The following is an 18,013-nucleotide window of genomic DNA, read 5'->3' as shown; positions in this document are numbered from 1 at the left end:
TCATGTTATGCAGTAAACCTAACATTTATAAGCCAAACGTATCATTTTAACACATAATCGACAATACATAATATAATCAAATAAGAATTTCAGTACATCAGAAACATAAACCAATCGACAACTAATATTAATATAAAATCAAATTCAATACATGAATATGAACACAATCAATAAGCTAAATAATAGATAATGATTGTTACCTTCGTTATTTGCTACAGATTCCATCGAAGCAATTTTTCACAGCAATTGAAGAGGTAATCAATGAAAATAAGAACGCAAAATTGAAAACATCTTCCCGATCACAATTATGGAAACAAAATCTGGAGACTACGGAATAATGAACAAATCGAAGAAAATCTGGAGATGTTGAAATAAAATAGGCGAGAAATATGGAAGATAAAGATGAGAGAATCGATCTGTTAATTGTGAAGATGAAGATGAAGGTGAGAGAATTGAGTTCAAACAGAATGAAACAGTGAATCACGCGTTTGGAGTAAAATTCAGAAATTAAATGAAGAAATTACATTTTTACCCCTCTGCGCCTTTTTTATGAAGTAAATCTAAGTTTGAATCTCAACCACAAGATTATCAAATATGTGTGGTCCAGATTTGGTTATAGAGTTATTATATGATTTGGGGGTTATGATATGATCACATCCCTATATATATATATATATATATATATATATATATATAGGGGTGCATTATAATGATAACCCCAATTTGTGTGATAACCCTATAACTAAATCTCCACCACACATTTTTAAAATATATGGTCTAGATTTAATCTAACAAAAACTATCATTTTATCAAATAAACTATCATTTTCGGATATATTAAGGGCAAAATTGTCATTTCATTTTAAAATTTGGTGGGAAAGAAGAAACTTGACTCAAACGTTAACATTCGATTTCTCACAACTCAAACCCTCCATCAATATCTCCCACAATCAAACCCTCCGAATCCCGTTTCAAACCCTACGAATCGAAGGAAAAATCATCACAATTCTGGAATATGTCGATGGAAAACGCTGAAGCTTCACCGAAGAAAGGTTGGATGAAGTTTATTACTTCTTTCACTTTTGATTTTGCTCGATTTATCATTTTGCTGAAGATTTTCTCGATTTTTTTTAGATTCTGTAGTTTTTTAGTGTAGATATTTCTTACATTTATACAATATCGTTCATGCATAACAATATTGAGAACAATCTACATATTTAGATTTACATTTTACCGTGTATGCTGTTGGTGTGTGTTTTTCTGTGTTTGTGTGTGTGTTTTGCTTTGTTTACGTGTGTTTTTGCTGTGTGTGTGTTGCTATGTGTTTGGTTGATCTGTTTAAATGTAGAAATTGTGATTTTGCTTGATAAAATGATACTTTGTGAATAGTGTTTTGTTTTACTTAAGTGACAAGTTATGCCCTCTCTGCTTTTTTGAACTCATTGAAATTCAGAAAATGATAGTTTCAGATTATAAAATGATAGTTTCATGGGATATGGGATAAAATGATAGTTTCATGAGATAAAATGATAGTTTACATTATAAAATGATAGTTTACATTATAAAATGATAGTTTCATGGGATAAAATGATACTTTATGTTTGTTTGTGTGTGTGTCCTGATGCTAATGCTGCTGTGTTTGTGTGAGTGTTGTTGTGTGTGTCTCTGTGTTTTTGTATGTGTGTGTGTGTTGCTATGTGTTTGGTTGATCTGTTTAAATGTAGAAATTGTGCCTTTGCTTGATAAAATGATACTTTGGGTGCACAAAATGATAGTTTCTGAAAATGATAAAATGATACTTTGTGGATAGTGTTTTGTTCTACTTAAGTGACAAGTTATGCCCTCTCTACTTTTTTGAACTTATTGAAATTTAGAAAATGATAGTTTCAGAAGATAAAATGATAATTGCCCTTGATAAAATGATAGTTTCAGATTATAAAATGATAGTTTCATGGGATATGGGATAAAATGATAGTTTCATGGGATAAAATGATAGTTTCATGGGATAAAATGATAGTTTCATGGGATAAAATGATACTTTATGTTTGTTTGTGTGTGTGTCCTGATGCTACTGCTGCTGTGTTTGTGTATGTGTTGTTGTGTGTGTCTCTGTGTTTTTGTATGTGTGTGTGTGTTGCTATGTGTTTGGTTGATCTGTTTAAATGTAGAAATTGTGTCTTTGCTTGATAAAATGATACTTTGGGTGCATAAAATGATAGTTTCTGAAAATGATAAAATGATACTTTGTGGATAGTGTTTTGTTCTACTTAAGTGACAAGTTATGCCCTCTCTACTTTTTTGAACTTATTGAAATTTAGAAAATGATAGTTTCAGAAGATAAAATGATAATTGTCCTTGATAAAATGATAGTTTCAGATTATAAAATGATAGTTTCATGGGATATGGGATAAAATGATAGTTTCATGGGATAAAATGATAATTTACATTATAAAATGATAGTTTCATGGGATAAAATGATACTTTATGTTTGTTTGTGTGTGTGTCCTGATGCTACTGCTGCTGTGTTTGTGTGTGTGTTGTTGTGTGTGTCTCTGTGTTTTTGTATGTGTGTGTGTGTTGCTATGTGTTTGGTTGATCTGTTTAAATGTAGAAATTGTGCCTTTGCTTGATAAAATGATACTTTGGGTGCATAAAATGATAGTTTCTGAAAATGATAAAATGATACTTTGAGAATAGTTTTTTGTTCTACTTAAGTGACAAGTTATGCCCTCTCTGCTTTTTTGAATTCATTGAAATTTAGAAAATGATAGTTTCAGAAGATAAAATGATAATTGCCCTTGATAAAATGATAGTTTCATGGGATAAAATGATACTTTGACTTTATATAATGACATAAACTGTTTAACACACTAAAATCTTTTGTTTATTAGGAAAGAACATTCGTGATGATGATGATTATGAACATAGAACATTAGCAGAAGAAGTAGAAGATATAAGAAATAAGAAGAAAAGAAAGAATGATGATGCAACTGATGGTAAGACAACATCAAAGAAGGGCAAGAAAAAAGTTGTTGAAGATATTACAGTCATTAAGATAGCAACTTTGGCATGAAGAAGGAATACTGACTTCTTCGTTGACATGCTTGAATCTCTAAACGAGAATCAAAGAAGAGCTGTTAGAGAGATTGGGTTCCAGCACTCCTAAACTTCAATATAAGAAGTTTCCCAAGAGCATTAGCGTATTATCTGATCTACAACTTTAACCGTAAAAGTTCATCAATTGAGTTGAACAGTGGGGAATCACTGTTTTTAGACGATGAAGATGTTCACATAACTCTTGGGTTCCCGATTGGATCTTTACCTATCAATAAGAGCAAATTTCAGGAAAATACCCACATCAAAACTGAAATTGCTAAATTCTGTAAAGGTGGAGAGAAAAAAATGGTGCCAAAGTATGTTATAGAGCAGATGGAGAGAGACAAAGAAGGTGGTGAGTTGTTTAAATGGACTTTTATGGTTCTCATGGAGTATGCCTTGATTAACACTCCTGCTGATGGAAATTTGAGGCCAAAAATTTTAGATTACATAGCTGATGTTGAGAAGATCAAAGAATACAATTGGTGTGGCTATGTCATATCTAGATTGCATGAAACACAAAAGAGGTGGAAAAAAAACACAGCAAAGATATTTACCGGGCCAGTTATCTTTGTAGTGGTAAGAATATATTTGTTTTCCATTGTCTATGAATCTATCTACAGAAAAACTAATATTTAGTTTTTGTTTAATGTAGGCTTGTTACGTGGACAGGATTCTTTTTGAAAAAAAAATGGTGCCAAGATGTTATCCAACAGTGAAAGGATGGACTGCCGAACTGTTGAAAGAAAGACAAAGAGCAGAAATGGAGAATTCAACATTTGGTATGGGTCATATGTATGACAGATATAAAAAGCAGCCACATGAAGAAAATGATGAAGATGACGAAGAAGAAGAATCTCAAGATGTAGAAGTTTTGAAGACAAATGATCATCATGATCATGATGAAGTGGGGACAACCAATGAATGGGAGAATTTCTTACATGAATGGAAGGAAGCTGCCAAAAATGTTAAAGCGTCAATGAAGAAGATTGTTGATGTCCTTGAAGCAGCGCCGGAAAAACTCAGGAATCTAAATAGCTTTAAGATAATCTGTGATACAACAAGAAATGCAGTGGGATTGAGAGAGGAAGGTGTGCAGCATGTTATAGAAAGTCAGAATACAATGACACAGGCTATAAACAATGATGAAACTGATGATCCTGAATGGATTGATATCATGATTGAGTTAACTAAAGCTGCTGAGAGGACATATATATTGAAAAATAGGAATGAGTTCCCTACCTTCACTCTGATACCTGAATGTGACGACAGTCCTAATGAGAATCAAGAATTTAATCGGAAAAAGGATGTAGAGAAGGAAAAAGATGATGAGGTGGAAAACGAGCAAGAGAAACAGAATGAAAGCGAAAAGGAAATGGCTAATAAAGCAGCTGGAAAAGAAGAGGAAAAAGTTTCAGGGAAAGAAGTTCAGAATGAAGAATATGAGGTAACTTTTAAAAATGATAGTTTAAGTACATAAAATGATTGTTTATATGGTTAAAATGATATAGGTTTGATGATGTTTTTTGGTGGTTCTGTTTTATTTGAAAACTGATACTTTTGCATCATAAAATGATAGTTTAAGCGGATAAAATGATACTTTTGCATGATAAAATGATAAAATGATAGTTTCGGGGAATAAAATGATAGGTTCTGTGAATAAAATGATAGTTTTGTTTCATAATGATAGTTTTAGATTTTTGGCTATGAGTATTATTTTATCAGCTATGAGTATCATTTTATCAGCCAAAAGTATCATTTTATCTACTGCAAGTATCATTTTGTCATTATATAATTCAGAAGTACCATTTTATAACATAAAAATGAATTATATTTTCATGCATATAGAAAAGTATCATTTTATCAGCTATAACTATCATTTTATCAGCCAAAAGTATCATTTTATTAGTAAGAACCGGCGGTTCGGAACCGGGAACCGGAACCGCGGTGGCAGTTCGGAACCGGCTAGGGGGCGGCGGTTTAGGCGGGCCGGTTCAGGTTCGCACCAAAACGAGAACCGTAACCGCCGGTTCGTAACCGGCGGTTCGCCGGAAACCGGCGGTTCCGACAACTTTTCAGTGTTTAGGGTATAGGCATGCAGGCGTAGGGTGCAGAAACCGCCGGTTTCTGTCAGAAACCGTGTACCAAACCGCCGGTTTCCGGCCAAACCGCCGGTTCCGGCAGCTTTAACCGGCGGTTCCGGCATCTTTGCAGGCGGCAGAGGCTAGGGTTGCAGGCGTAGGGTGCAGAACGGCAGGCAAACCAGCGGTTTTTGTCAGAAGAACCGGCGGTTTACTGCCCAAACCGCCGGTTTTCGGCGAGAAACCGGCGGTTCGGCGGTTAAACCGGCCGTTTCAAAAATTCAAATTTTTTTTTTTTTTTTTTTTTATTTTAAATTCTGATTTTTTCTCCTATAAATACCCCCCTTCCCCTTCATTTCTACTCACCCCATTCTTGTGTTAACGAGGATTTCTCTTCTCAATCTCACAATTTCTCTCATCTCTACCTCCATTCTCTCTAATTTGCTCAAGTTGTTGTTCTTATAATTTACTTCAATTGTCTATCATAATATCATTCCTCACTAGTCACTACTCACTACTATCATAATATCATACTCTCGTCTCTCTCTTTATTTTTCAATTTCCAAAATATCTTCATCTCGTCGTGGTGGTGATCGGGGCAAGGGAATTGCCCAAGACCAAGATGAAAGTGGTCGTCGGAAATCAAGGCGCCCTAGCCGTCGTGAGGTTATGGATGAGGTTTCCCGACAAACCGCTATGCGTTTGCAAGTAAGTTGTTGGAAATTTTACAAATTCTATTTAAATTCATAACTATATATAATATATAAATTATTCTAGTTTTTTTTACTACACATTTATTTACAACTACACATTTATTTGTAGGCCGAAGAAGATCATAGGGCTGCCATGGTACTTAGCCATATGGGTGCCGGTGGCGGCGAAGGTTACGAGTCTTATCACTCTTATGGGAACGTGCATTTATCATCCGACGACGACGATGGTAATGGTGGAACTGGAGGTGGAGGATCGGAACAATATCCTCCGACGAGCGCCGGACTAGTTGGTGAAAATGATGAAGCGGTTCCTCCTCCTCAAACTCAAACCGGGCGAGGTAAAACTAAGAAGGCGTTGAAATCGGATATTTTTGTTAAACATTATAAAAAAGTCCCGGTACTAGATGGAACCACTCAAGAAGAGACCGGTGAATTTGTGGCATATTGTAACTATTGCGATAAATTCTACCCATTTTCGGCCGGTGGGGGCTATGGTACTCTCCATCGTCATTTAAAGACAAAGCATCCGATCGAATATGGGACCGCTAAATCCCAAACCCAACTAAACTTCCCGACCGGTGCGTCTGAAACAACAGGTACGCCTCTTTTTAAATATGATCATAAAGTCGCTCAAGATGCTATGGTTAGATGGGCTGTAATGAAGCATTTGCCTTTCAATTTTTTTGATGACAAAAAATATGAAGTCACTATGCAAACCGCTTTTAATGTGGGTGCTAAAAGAATACCCGCAACTTCACACCAAAGATCTAACAAAAGACAATTTTTTGAAAAACAAAGAGAAGTAATACGTCTTTTGTCCACCCTGGGTCACAAAGTAAATATTTGCTCTGATGTGTGGACTGATGCTTTTAAAAGAAATTCTTATATGGGCATTACATGTCATTTTTTGGACAATAGTTGGACGCTGCACAAGCGTTTGATTGGTTTTAGACAATTTCCTACACCACATACCGCACCCGCAATTGCTGCTTTAATTATTCAAGTTTTGAATGAATATAGATTGTGCAATAAGGTTTTTTCTGTTGGTTTTGATAATGCAACCGCTAACACTGCAAGTATTGCCGACTTAATTGCGGCTTGTGCCCCGGTTATAAATGGTAAGTATTTTCATCAAAGATGCATTTGTCATATTTTAAATTTATGTGTACAAGATGCTCTATCTTTGTGGCAAAAACATGTTGATCCTATTAGAACTGCCGTAAGCTTGATCCATTGGAAGATTCCTATTGGTAAGGCTTGGAAAAAGTATTGTCGTCAAAAGAAAATAAGGTACACAAATTTTTCTCTTGATGTGTCTACTAGATGGAACTCCACATATGATTGTTTGAACTCTACTTTGGAGCATATAGATTATTTGATTGATTTTTTTAGGACTAATCCCGTTGATGATTTATATCTAACGCATGCATGTTGGGAGCAAAGCATGAGTTTGTTTAAATTGTTCAAAGGTTTCAAAAATGCAACTGTTGAGTTATCCGGTGTTTATTATTGCACATCTGTTCGTGTTTTAGAGCATTGCATGTACATATCACTTGGTTTTAAGACGTCTATGAAAAATTCTGTCTCAAATCCTGAGTTGATGTGTGTTTTATATTATATGATTGACAAATGGCTTAAGTATTTCCGTGAGATTCCATCAGTGTTTTTGATTGCAAAGGTTTTGGATCCGAAATGGAAATTAGCCGGTACGTTGAAGATTTTAGAATTTTATTACACGAATTTTGGTTCTATTGATCTTCAACCACTTCGAGATTTGCAAGAGGACACCAATGAGAGCTACAATGTACGTTTGTCCGAAGTATTCCAAATAAACCTCCCCAATCTCTCCGTCATCAAACATGCATTTGAGTTTGAGTTACGAGCTCTCTTTGCCGAATACGAAGCCAAGTACAACAGTACCCACCAAGTGAGACAACGGCCCACCCCTCAACAACAACACAATTTTGGGTTCTTTCAAGATGATGACCCCGACGCACAATCCCAATTGGCCGACCTATACGGTTACACCACCGGCGGCAGTTCGTCGGCGAGGACGGTAAGTGAGTTAGATTTATATTTTGACTCACGTTTTTCTTTGAATGAAGATGAAGGTCCCGTTCCCAACCAAATCGACGTCCTCGATTGGTGGGGAACACATGAGAAAGATTTTCCCATACTTGCATCAATGGCCAAGGAGATTTTTTCAATTCCGGCTTCCACTGTCGCCGTCGAGTCCGCTTTTAGTGTTGGAGGCAACGTCTTGGACGATAGAAGAAGTAGACTAACCGGCCAAAATATGGAAGCCACCATGTTACTTGATGATTGGTGTTCGGCTGACATTAGAGACCAAGAGCCAGATTGGAACACCCAAGTACAAAATGACCAAGACTACTACCCCGACGAAGATGAACAACAAGAAGAAGAATGAGTTGGAGGTCTACCGCCGTCCGCCGATAGCCGGATAGGTAAGTAAGGTAAGAGAACTACGTGGACTTTGATTCCTTAATGTAATCGGGCATTAAGGATACGTAGGCAACCCAACTTAAATTTTAAATTTAAGTTGGGCTCAAGTCCTTTTCCTTTATTTTATTTTTTTTCAATTTGTTTCAATTTTAAAATATACAAATACAATTACATAATTGTATTTGTATATACTCTAATCGGTGAAGAAGACTTCTCTATAAAACTAAATCCGGGAGACTTTTGACAATTCTACCATGATTGTTGATGGTTAAAATTAAACTCAACAATTAAGGTTGAATTGCTAAAGGTATCCTCAATTTAGTTATCTAGAAACATCTCCTTCACCGACTAAGAGTATATACATATACTATCTATTTACATTTATAATTTATTGTTTTTTACTTCAACTTTTTTTTATATAAGTCTTTTGATTCTTTTGTAATTTCAATTTTCAAATTTCAACATTTGTATTTGTAATATCGACATTCACATATCGTTCAAATTTGTATGATTGTTATGTATGATTGTTTCAATAAAATTCCAATTGTTCCAACTTCCAACTCCAATATCGACTTCTACTCCATTTGTCAATTGTCATTCTCATTTTATTTATTTATTCGATAGTACAAGACTACAACTACAACTCTAAAATTAGTACTATACCGGAATAAAATTAAAAAAAAAAAAAAAAATCGGCATTGAACCGGCGGTCCGAACCGGAACCGGCCCGGAACCGTTTGGAAACCGCCGGTTTTGAACCGGCTTGGAACCGTGCGTGAACCGGAACCGGAACCGGAACCGCCTGACCCTAGGCGGGCCGGTTCAGGTTCCATATTTTTGGGAACCGGAACCGGCGGTTCACGAACCGTGGTGACGTCTAACCGTCATAGAGGCTTATTTGCTTTCCTTATTGCACTCTGCCTCTTTGCTACTTTGCCACTAGCTGATCCTTTGGTACTAACAACGTCTGGAGGATGTACATCAATTACATCAGGTGCTGCCATTCCATAAAAATCCTCAACCATCTTCTTCTTTTCAATGACTGAAGGTGCTGCACAATTTCCAAATATATGCTGTTCCAAATCATCAAGACCAGCACTTAACAAAGACAAATGATCAATACTTCCTTCAGACTTTTGAACTAATCGATAAAAGTTGGAGAACAACTGTTTCTTAACTTCCTGGTTTTCATCCAAATCTGCAAGATAAAAGATAACATTATTACAATAAGTACTATCATTTCTCTGACTGAAAAATAGAATTTTTACATATAAGGTTAAAAATGGAACACACGTTCAAATGGTTGTTGTTCCTCAGATGGTAGACCATGTGCTGCCTTTAGTAAAGAGCTCTTCAACCACCTTCGACCAAAATATTTCTTAGGAATGAGATTAGCAGACTTATTCTTCAACAAACAAAATATATGACAGCATAACAAACCAATTCTGGAAAACTTCTTGCAACTACAGTCGAATGTGTCTTTCTTACAATCATACTTAACATCCAATGTTCTACCATATTGGTCCTTGACCTGATGCATCTTGATGTTATCCTCAATAGTAGTTATAGAAACAATCTCACATACCATACTTATTTCCTGTTGTACATGTTTGAAAATAGAATCAGTGTAGATTGTAGATGCATGCTTCTCAATAGGCAATTGGGTTGACAAATCAGGAATAGTTGAGTAATCCAAGTAGTTCAATCGTGAATTGGCATCCCTTTGATCTCCCACAGCATAATTAAAGAAATTGATGAACTGTACAAGATTTGCACGTGGCTTTGTGTAGTTTTTAAAAAAGCTATTCTCTGATTTAGACATCGATGTAGTCCTAAGAAGCGACCCCATGGGAAAATCTCGAAAATAAGCAGGAACCCAGAATTCTCTATCTTCAAACATTGATCCAAACCAGTGCACGTCTTCTAATCCATACCGTTCCATTATATCATTCCATATTATATCAAACTCATCAGGCTCTAACAAATCAGACCAAACACATGCATTCAACTCTTTTTTGAAATCTTCATTACCAAGTAAAGATTTGGGCAACTTATCTGACACCTTAACCATGATATGCCACATACACCATCGGTGCCTTGTTTGTAAAAGTACTTGTTGAACAGCAAGTTTGATCCCCCAATCTTGATCAGTGATAATCAATTTGGGTGCTACCCCCATGCATCGAACAAAACAGCCAAACAACCAAGAATAGGATTCTCTACCTTCACTTGATAACAAGCCAGCTCCAAATGTAACTGGTCTAGAATGGTTATCTTTTCCAGTGAATGGAGCAAAAATCATGCAATACCTTCAGAATATAGCATAAAAATGAATTATATTTATCATAAAATGGTTAAAATGATATAGGTTTGATGATGTTTTTTGGTGGTTCTGTTTTATTTGAAAACTGATACTTTTGCATCATAAAATGATAGTTTGAGCGGATAAAATGATACTTTTGCATGATAAAATGATAAAATGATAGTTTCAGGGAATAAAATGATAGGTTCTGTGAATAAAATGAGTATATTCTGAGTATCATTTTATCAGCCAAAAGTATCATTTTATTAGTAAGAAGTATCATTTTATCTACTGCAAGTATCATTTTGTCATTATATAATTCAGAAGTACCATTTTATAACATAAAAATGAATTATATTTTCATGCATATAGAAAAGTATCATTTTATCAGCTATAACTATCATTTTATCAGCAAAAGTATCATTTTATTAGTAAGAAATATCATTTTATCAGCTATAAAATGATACTTTTGCTGATAAAATGATAGTTATAGCTGATAAAATGATACTTTTCTATATGCATGAAAATATAATTCATTTTTATGTTATAAAATGGTACTTCTGAATTATATAATGACAAATTGATACTTGCAGTAGATAAAATGATACTTCTTACTAATAAAATGATACTTTTGGCTGATAAAATGATACTCAGAATATACTCATTTTATTCACAGAACCTATCATTTTATTCCCTGAAACTATCATTTTATCATTTTATCATGCAAAAGTATCATTTTATCCGCTCAAACTATCATTTTATGATGCAAAAGTATCAGTTTTCAAATAAAACAGAACCACCAAAAAACATCATCAAACCTATATCATTTTAACCATTTTATGATAAATATAATTCATTTTTATGCTATATTCTGAAGGTATTGCATGATTTTTGCTCCATTCACTGGAAAAGATAACCATTCTAGACCAGTTACATTTGGAGCTGGCTTGTTATCAAGTGAAGGTAGAGAATCCTATTCTTGGTTGTTTGGCTGTTTTGTTCGATGCATGGGGGTAGCACCCAAATTGATTATCACTGATCAAGATTGGGGGATCAAACTTGCTGTTCAACAAGTACTTTTACAAACAAGGCACCGATGGTGTATGTGGCATATCATGGTTAAGGTGTCAGATAAGTTGCCCAAATCTTTACTTGGTAATGAAGATTTCAAAAAAGAGTTGAATGCATGTGTTTGGTCTGATTTGTTAGAGCCTGATGAGTTTGATATAATATGGAATGATATAATGGAACGGTATGGATTAGAAGACGTGCACTGGTTTGGATCAATGTTTGAAGATAGAGAATTCTGGATTCCTGCTTATTTTCGAGATTTTCCCATGGGGTCGCTTCTTAGGACTACATCGATGTCTGAATCGGAGAATAGCTTTTTTAAAAACTACACAAAGCCACGTGCAAATCTTGTACAGTTCATCAATTTCTTTAATTATGCTGTGGGAGATCAAAGGAATGCCAATTCACGATTGAACTACTTGGATTACTCAACTATTCCTGATTTGTCAACCCAATTGCCTATTGAGAAGCATGCATCTACAATCTACACTGATTCTATTTTCAAACATGTACAACAGGAAATAAGTATGGTATGTGAGATTGTTTCTATAACTACTGTTGAGGATAACATCAAGATGCATCAGGTCAAGGACCAATATGGTAGAACATTGGATGTTAAGTATGATTGTAAGAAAGACACATTCGACTGTAGTTGCAAGAAGTTTTCCAGAATTGGTTTGTTATGCTGTTATATATTTTGTTTGTTGAAGAATAAGTCTGCTAATCTCATTCCTGAGAAATATTTTGGTCGAAGGTGGTTGAAGAGCTCTTTACTAAAGGCAGCACATGGTCTACCATCTTAGGAACAACAACCATTTGAACGTGTGTTCCATTTTTAACCTTATTTGTAAAAATTCTATTTTTCAGTCAGAGAAATGATAGTACTTATTGTAATAATGTTATCTTTTATCTTGCAGATTTGGATGAAAAGCAGGAAGTTAAGAAAAAGTTGTTCTCCAACTTTTATCGATTAGTCCAAAAGTCTGTAGGAAGTATTGATCATTTGTCTTTGTTAAGTGTTGGTCTTGATGATTTGGAACAACATATATTTGGAAATTGTGCAGCACCTTCAGTCATTGAAAAGAAGAAGATGGTTGAGGATTTTTATGGAATGGCAGTACCTGATGTAATTGATGTACATCCTCCAGACGTTGTTAGTACCAAAGGATCAGCTAGTGGCAAAGTAGCAAAGAGGCAGAGTGCAATAAGGAAAGCAAATAAGCCTCTACGACGGTGTGGTAAATGTCATGAGATGGGTCGTCATGATTCAAGAAATTGTGGTAGAGTCAATGAGAAGACAGATTGAAGCCATTTGATATAGTTTAGGTATTTTTGGTGTATAAAATGACATTTTGGCTGATAACATCATTCTTTTGTTTATAAACTGATAAAATGATACTTTAACCTGAAAAAATGATACTCGCAGCAAATAAAATGACAATAACCTTATAAAATCATGTATAAGCTGGAAAAAATGACATATAAGCTGATAAAATGATACTCTCAACGGATAAAATGATATTTTAATCTGACAAAATGATATATAAGCTGATAAAATGATACTTCTGACTTATAAAATTATAAAATGATACTCGCAGTTGATAAAATGATACTTTCAGCAGATAAAATGATAAAATGATACTTCTGACTGATAAAATGATACTTCTGATAAAATGACATTTTTGTTTAATAAAATGATACTTTGGGCTTATAAAATGATAAAATGATACTTCTGACTGATAAAATGACAAAATGATACTTGCAGTAGATAAAATGATACTTTGGGCTTATAAAATGACATTTTGGCTTATAACATCATTCTTTTGTTTATAAACTGATAAAATGATACTTTAACCTGAAAAAATGATACTTGGAGCAGATAAAATGATAAAATGATACTTCTGACTGATAAAATGACATACTTGCAGCAGATAAAATGATAATTTTGGGTGATTATATTCGAAACCACTATTACAAAACGCTATTATCAAGTCATATAAGTTAGTATACAAGGGGTTCAAATTCTCTGATCATCTTTTCAACATCAATTTCTCCTTTTTTGCTGTCATTCTCAAACTTCTTCTTTATCATTGTAAGTGTCTCAAAAGCCTTCTTGTTAGTATCTCCAATAAGCAATGCTTCAGTATATCTGGCACAGAGTTTTATGAAAGACTCGGTTCCCTTCTTCGTTAAACCTGAATTCCAGTTACGAACAGGACCACCCATGTAAGTCTCCAAATGGCGCATCACATAAATTCCACAGTCAACTTTATTTGTATCGTTCTGCCATGGCATATTCATGTATCTGGTTTTTGACAGTTTGATAGTTCTTCCCATTGATGGATTGACTCCATTTCCAAGATAAGTTCGGAAGAAATTTCTCTATTCAAATAACACAAAACATACATGAGGTTGATTAAAAATTATATTATGTTCCATACTGAATTATATTCAATGCATTTTAACTAATAAATATTGAATGCATTTAACTAAACATACCAGAGTACTTGGTGCATCTTCATATTTCTTCTCAATTAAATCTTCACTAACCAGAGAATTGTCAATCACATCCATCATTTGCATTTTGAGATTGAAGCAGATGATATAATAATGTTCATACGCCCAGATCGGAAAGAATATCTAATTTTCAAAACATTATATATAAATGTCATTTTCAAAAATATAGGTATGTTGTTCTGTAAGGGATGTCATCATATCATAACGCATATTTATGATGATAACCTAATAACCCTCATTTTATGGAAGAAAAGTATCATTTTATAGAACAGAATATCATTTTATGGACGAAAAATATCATTTTATCATGTATAAATATCATTTTTAGTAAAAATGATACTTTTGACCCATAAAATGATAGGGTTATTAGCTTATCACATAAATATGGGTTATCATTATAACGCACCCATGTTCTGTAATGTATATCTAATTATTACTTACCAGGTCATAATTTTCCCATTTGAAATTTTCAATCTTTGACACAAATTCATTCAAGTTTGAGCAAAATCTTTCTCGACTCTCTGCTTCAGTCCAACCAGATCTCCTTGCAGTAATGTTATAAATCTGTCATGTTTACATTTTTGTAAATATATTTTAACTTTTAATGTAATACTATTATTTATTTAATCGTTTACTGTACCGTAGGTGTGGTGTTGATGAAAAGACGACTCGGTGATGCCTTTGATTTGAATTTTTCATTGTGGTTGAGGAACACAACCCATGCATCTATGATGTTGATCCTGACGTATGTACGTGGAGCAAGGCTGTGGAAGTCAATCTTGAACAATGTGATCTTGTCGTTCTCATAAACTACCTCATAACTGATTTCAAATTCATATTTAATGTTAGTTAAAAGAACTGAATAAGAATATAATTATGTAATTCAAAACTTACTGTTCACTTTCTTCATCTGCCATCAACCAGTACATTATTTCTCTCTCTTCTTTATTCAGCTTTCCTTTCAGATTCACTGCTCTGACATTGTAGGGAGAGCACATTGCTTCAACAATTTTCTTTGTTGTTCTGACCACTTTCTCCTTTTCCATTGGAGGATCTTGAGAAACCATCTTCTTCCCTTTGTCCTTATTCAAATTTTCTTCTCTTTGTTTTAAAACTTCATCATCTTCTTGAGAAACCACTTTCTCCTTATTCAAATTTTCTTCTCTCTGTTTTAAAACTTCATCATCTCTGTGGATATCCTCCATGACAGTGGTTATTATGGTATCAACTCTGTCATGCTTTCATTAAAAAAAATATAAATTGTTATTGACAGAAGGTATACTATTTTATCCACAGGAACTATCACATTATCAGCCAAAAATCTAAAACTATCATTATGAAACAAAAGTATCATTTTATTCACAGAATCTATCATTTTATTCCCCGAAACTATCATTTTATCATTTTATCATGCAAAAGTATCATTTTATCCGCTTAAACTATCATTTTATGATGCAAAAGTATCAGTTTTCAAATAAAAGTATCAGTTCTGGGATGATGCTATTTCAAGAAGAAATTATCATATGTTTGGAGATGTAATTTCATTTGATTCAACATACAACACTAATAGGTATATTACTTTTGTTGCTAATATACATAAAATGATACTTTTTGCTGATTAAATTATATTTCAGTTGATAAAATGTTACTTTTTGCTGATAAAATGATAGTCATAGCTGATAAAATGATACTTTTTATGTTATAAAATGATACTTCTGAATTATATAATGACAAAATGATACTTCTTACTAATAAAATGATACTTTTGGCTGATAAAATGATAGTTATAGCTGATAAAATGATACTTTTCTATATGCATGAAAATATAATTCATTTTTATGTTATAAAATGGTACTTCTGAATTATATAATGACAAAATGATACTTGCAGTAGATAAAATGATACTTTTGGCTGATAAAATGATACTCATAGCTGATAAAATAATACTCATAGCCAAAAATCTAAAACTATCATTATGAAACAAAACTATCATTTTATTCACAGAACCTATCATTTTATTCCCCGAAACTATCATTTTATCATTTTATCATGCAAAAGTATCATTTTATCCGCTTAAACTATCATTTTATGATGCAAAAGTATCAGTTTTCAAATAAAACAGAACCACCAAAAAACATCATCAAACCTATATCATTTTAACCATATAAACAATCATTTTATGTACTTAAACTATCATTTTTAAAAGTTACCTCATATTCTTCATTCTGAACTTCTTTCCCTGAAACTTTTTCCTCTTCTTTTCCAGCTGCTTTATTAGCCATTTCCTTTTCGCTTTCATTCTGTTTCTCTTGCTCGTTTTCCACCTCATCATCTTTTTCCTTCTCTACATCCTTTTTCCGATTAAATTCTTGATTCTCATTAGGACTGTCGTCACATTCAGGTATCAGAGTGAAGGTAGGGAACTCATTCCTATTTTTCAATATATATGTCCTCTCAGCAGCTTTAGTTAACTCAATCATGATATCAATCCATTCAGGATCATCAGTTTCATCATTGTTTATAGCCTGTGTCATTGTATTCTGACTTTCTATAACATGCTGCACACCTTCCTCTCTCAATCCCACTACATTTCTTGTTGTATCACAGATTATCTTAAAGCTATTTAGATTCCTGAGTTTTTCCGGCGCTGCTTCAAGGACATCAACAATCTTCTCCATTGACGCTTTAACATTTTTGGCAGCTTCCTTCCATTCATGTAAGAAATTCTCCCATTCATTGGTTGTCCCCACTTCTACATCTTGAGATTCTTCTTCTTCGTCATCTTCATCATTTTCTTCATGTGGCTGCTTTTTATATCTGTCATACATATGACCCATACCAAATGTTGAATTCTCCATTTCTGCTCTGTCTTTCTTTCAACAGTTCGGCAGTCCATCCTTTCACTGTTGGATAACATCTTGGCACCATTTTTTTTTCAAAAAGAATCCTGTCCACGTAACAAGCCTACATTAAACAAAAACTAAATATTAGTTTTTCTGTAAATAGATTCATAGACAATGGAAAACAAATATATTCTTACCACTACAAAGATAACTGGCCCGGTAAATATCTTTGCTGTGTTTTTTTTCCACCTCTTTTGTGTTTCATGCAATCTAGATATGACATAGCCACACCAATTGTATTCTTTGATCTTCTCAACATCAGCTATGTAATCTAAAATTTTTGGCCTCAAATTTCCATCAGCAGGAGTGTTAATCAAGGCATACTCCATGAGAACCATAAAAGTCCATTTAAACAACTCACCACCTTTTTTGTCTCTCTCCATCTGCTCTACAACATACTTTGGCACCATTTTTTTCTCTCCACCTTTACAGAATTTAGCAATTTCAGTTTTGATGTGGGTATTTTTCTGAAATTTGCTCTTATTGATAGGTAAAGATCCAATTGGGAACCCAAGAGTTATGTGAACATCTTCATCGTCTAAAAACAGTGATTCCCCACTGTTCAACTCAATTGATGAACTTTTACGGTTAAAGTTGTAGATCAGATAATACGCTAATGCTCTTGGGAAACTTCTTATATTGAAGTTTAGGAGTGCGCCAAACCCAATCTCTCTAACAGCTCTTCTTTGATTCTCGTTTAGAGATTCAAGCATGTCAACGAAGAAGTCAGTATTCCTTCTTCCTGCCAAAGTTGCTATCTTAATGACTGTAATATCTTCAACAACTTTTTTCTTGCCCTTCTTTGATGTTGTCAGTTGCATCATCATTCTTTCTTTTCTTCTTATTTCTTATATGTTCTACTTCTTCT

At 34.0% G+C, this 18,013-nt stretch overlaps 1 protein-coding gene across 1 annotated transcript; it reads right to left on the bottom strand.

Moving 5' to 3' along the window:
* Positions 1 to 914: 914 nt before the first annotated feature.
* LOC148928473 (uncharacterized) lies at positions 915 to 17,100 on the bottom strand. The gene is made up of 3 exons (XM_089056689.1): positions 16,453 to 17,100; positions 13,994 to 14,107; positions 915 to 977 (listed from the first exon to the last, which is right to left on the bottom strand). The coding sequence occupies exons 1-3, from the start codon at positions 17,098 to 17,100 to the stop codon at positions 915 to 917; spliced, it is 825 nt and encodes a 274-aa protein (XP_088912815.1).
* Between the last annotated feature and the right edge of the window lie 913 nt (positions 17,101 to 18,013).

The sequence above is a fragment of the Salvia hispanica genome, chromosome 4, assembly GCF_029641045.1.
Source record: "Salvia hispanica isolate PSC_SH4W2 chromosome 4, Shi_PSC_v1, whole genome shotgun sequence".
Taxonomy (NCBI): domain Eukaryota; kingdom Viridiplantae; phylum Streptophyta; class Magnoliopsida; order Lamiales; family Lamiaceae; genus Salvia; species Salvia hispanica.
Note: the sequence above shows the minus strand (reverse complement) of the source record. Positions and strands in the feature narration are given on the sequence as shown.

What these genes read in the sequence shown, in the direction of transcription:
- LOC148928473 (XM_089056689.1), bottom strand. Translation starts at nt 17,100, where the DNA reads ATGGAGAATTCAACATTTGGTATGGGTCATATGTATGACAGATATAAA. An exon ending in TTCAGAATGAAGAATATGAG is followed by an intron (nt 14,108 to 16,452) that starts GTAACTTTTAAA and finishes TTATTTGAATAG; the next exon opens with AGAAATTTCTTCCGAACTTA. An exon ending in GGCAGAACGATACAAATAAA is followed by an intron (nt 978 to 13,993) that starts GTTGACTGTGGA and finishes TTCGATTCGTAG; the next exon opens with GGTTTGAAACGGGATTCGGA.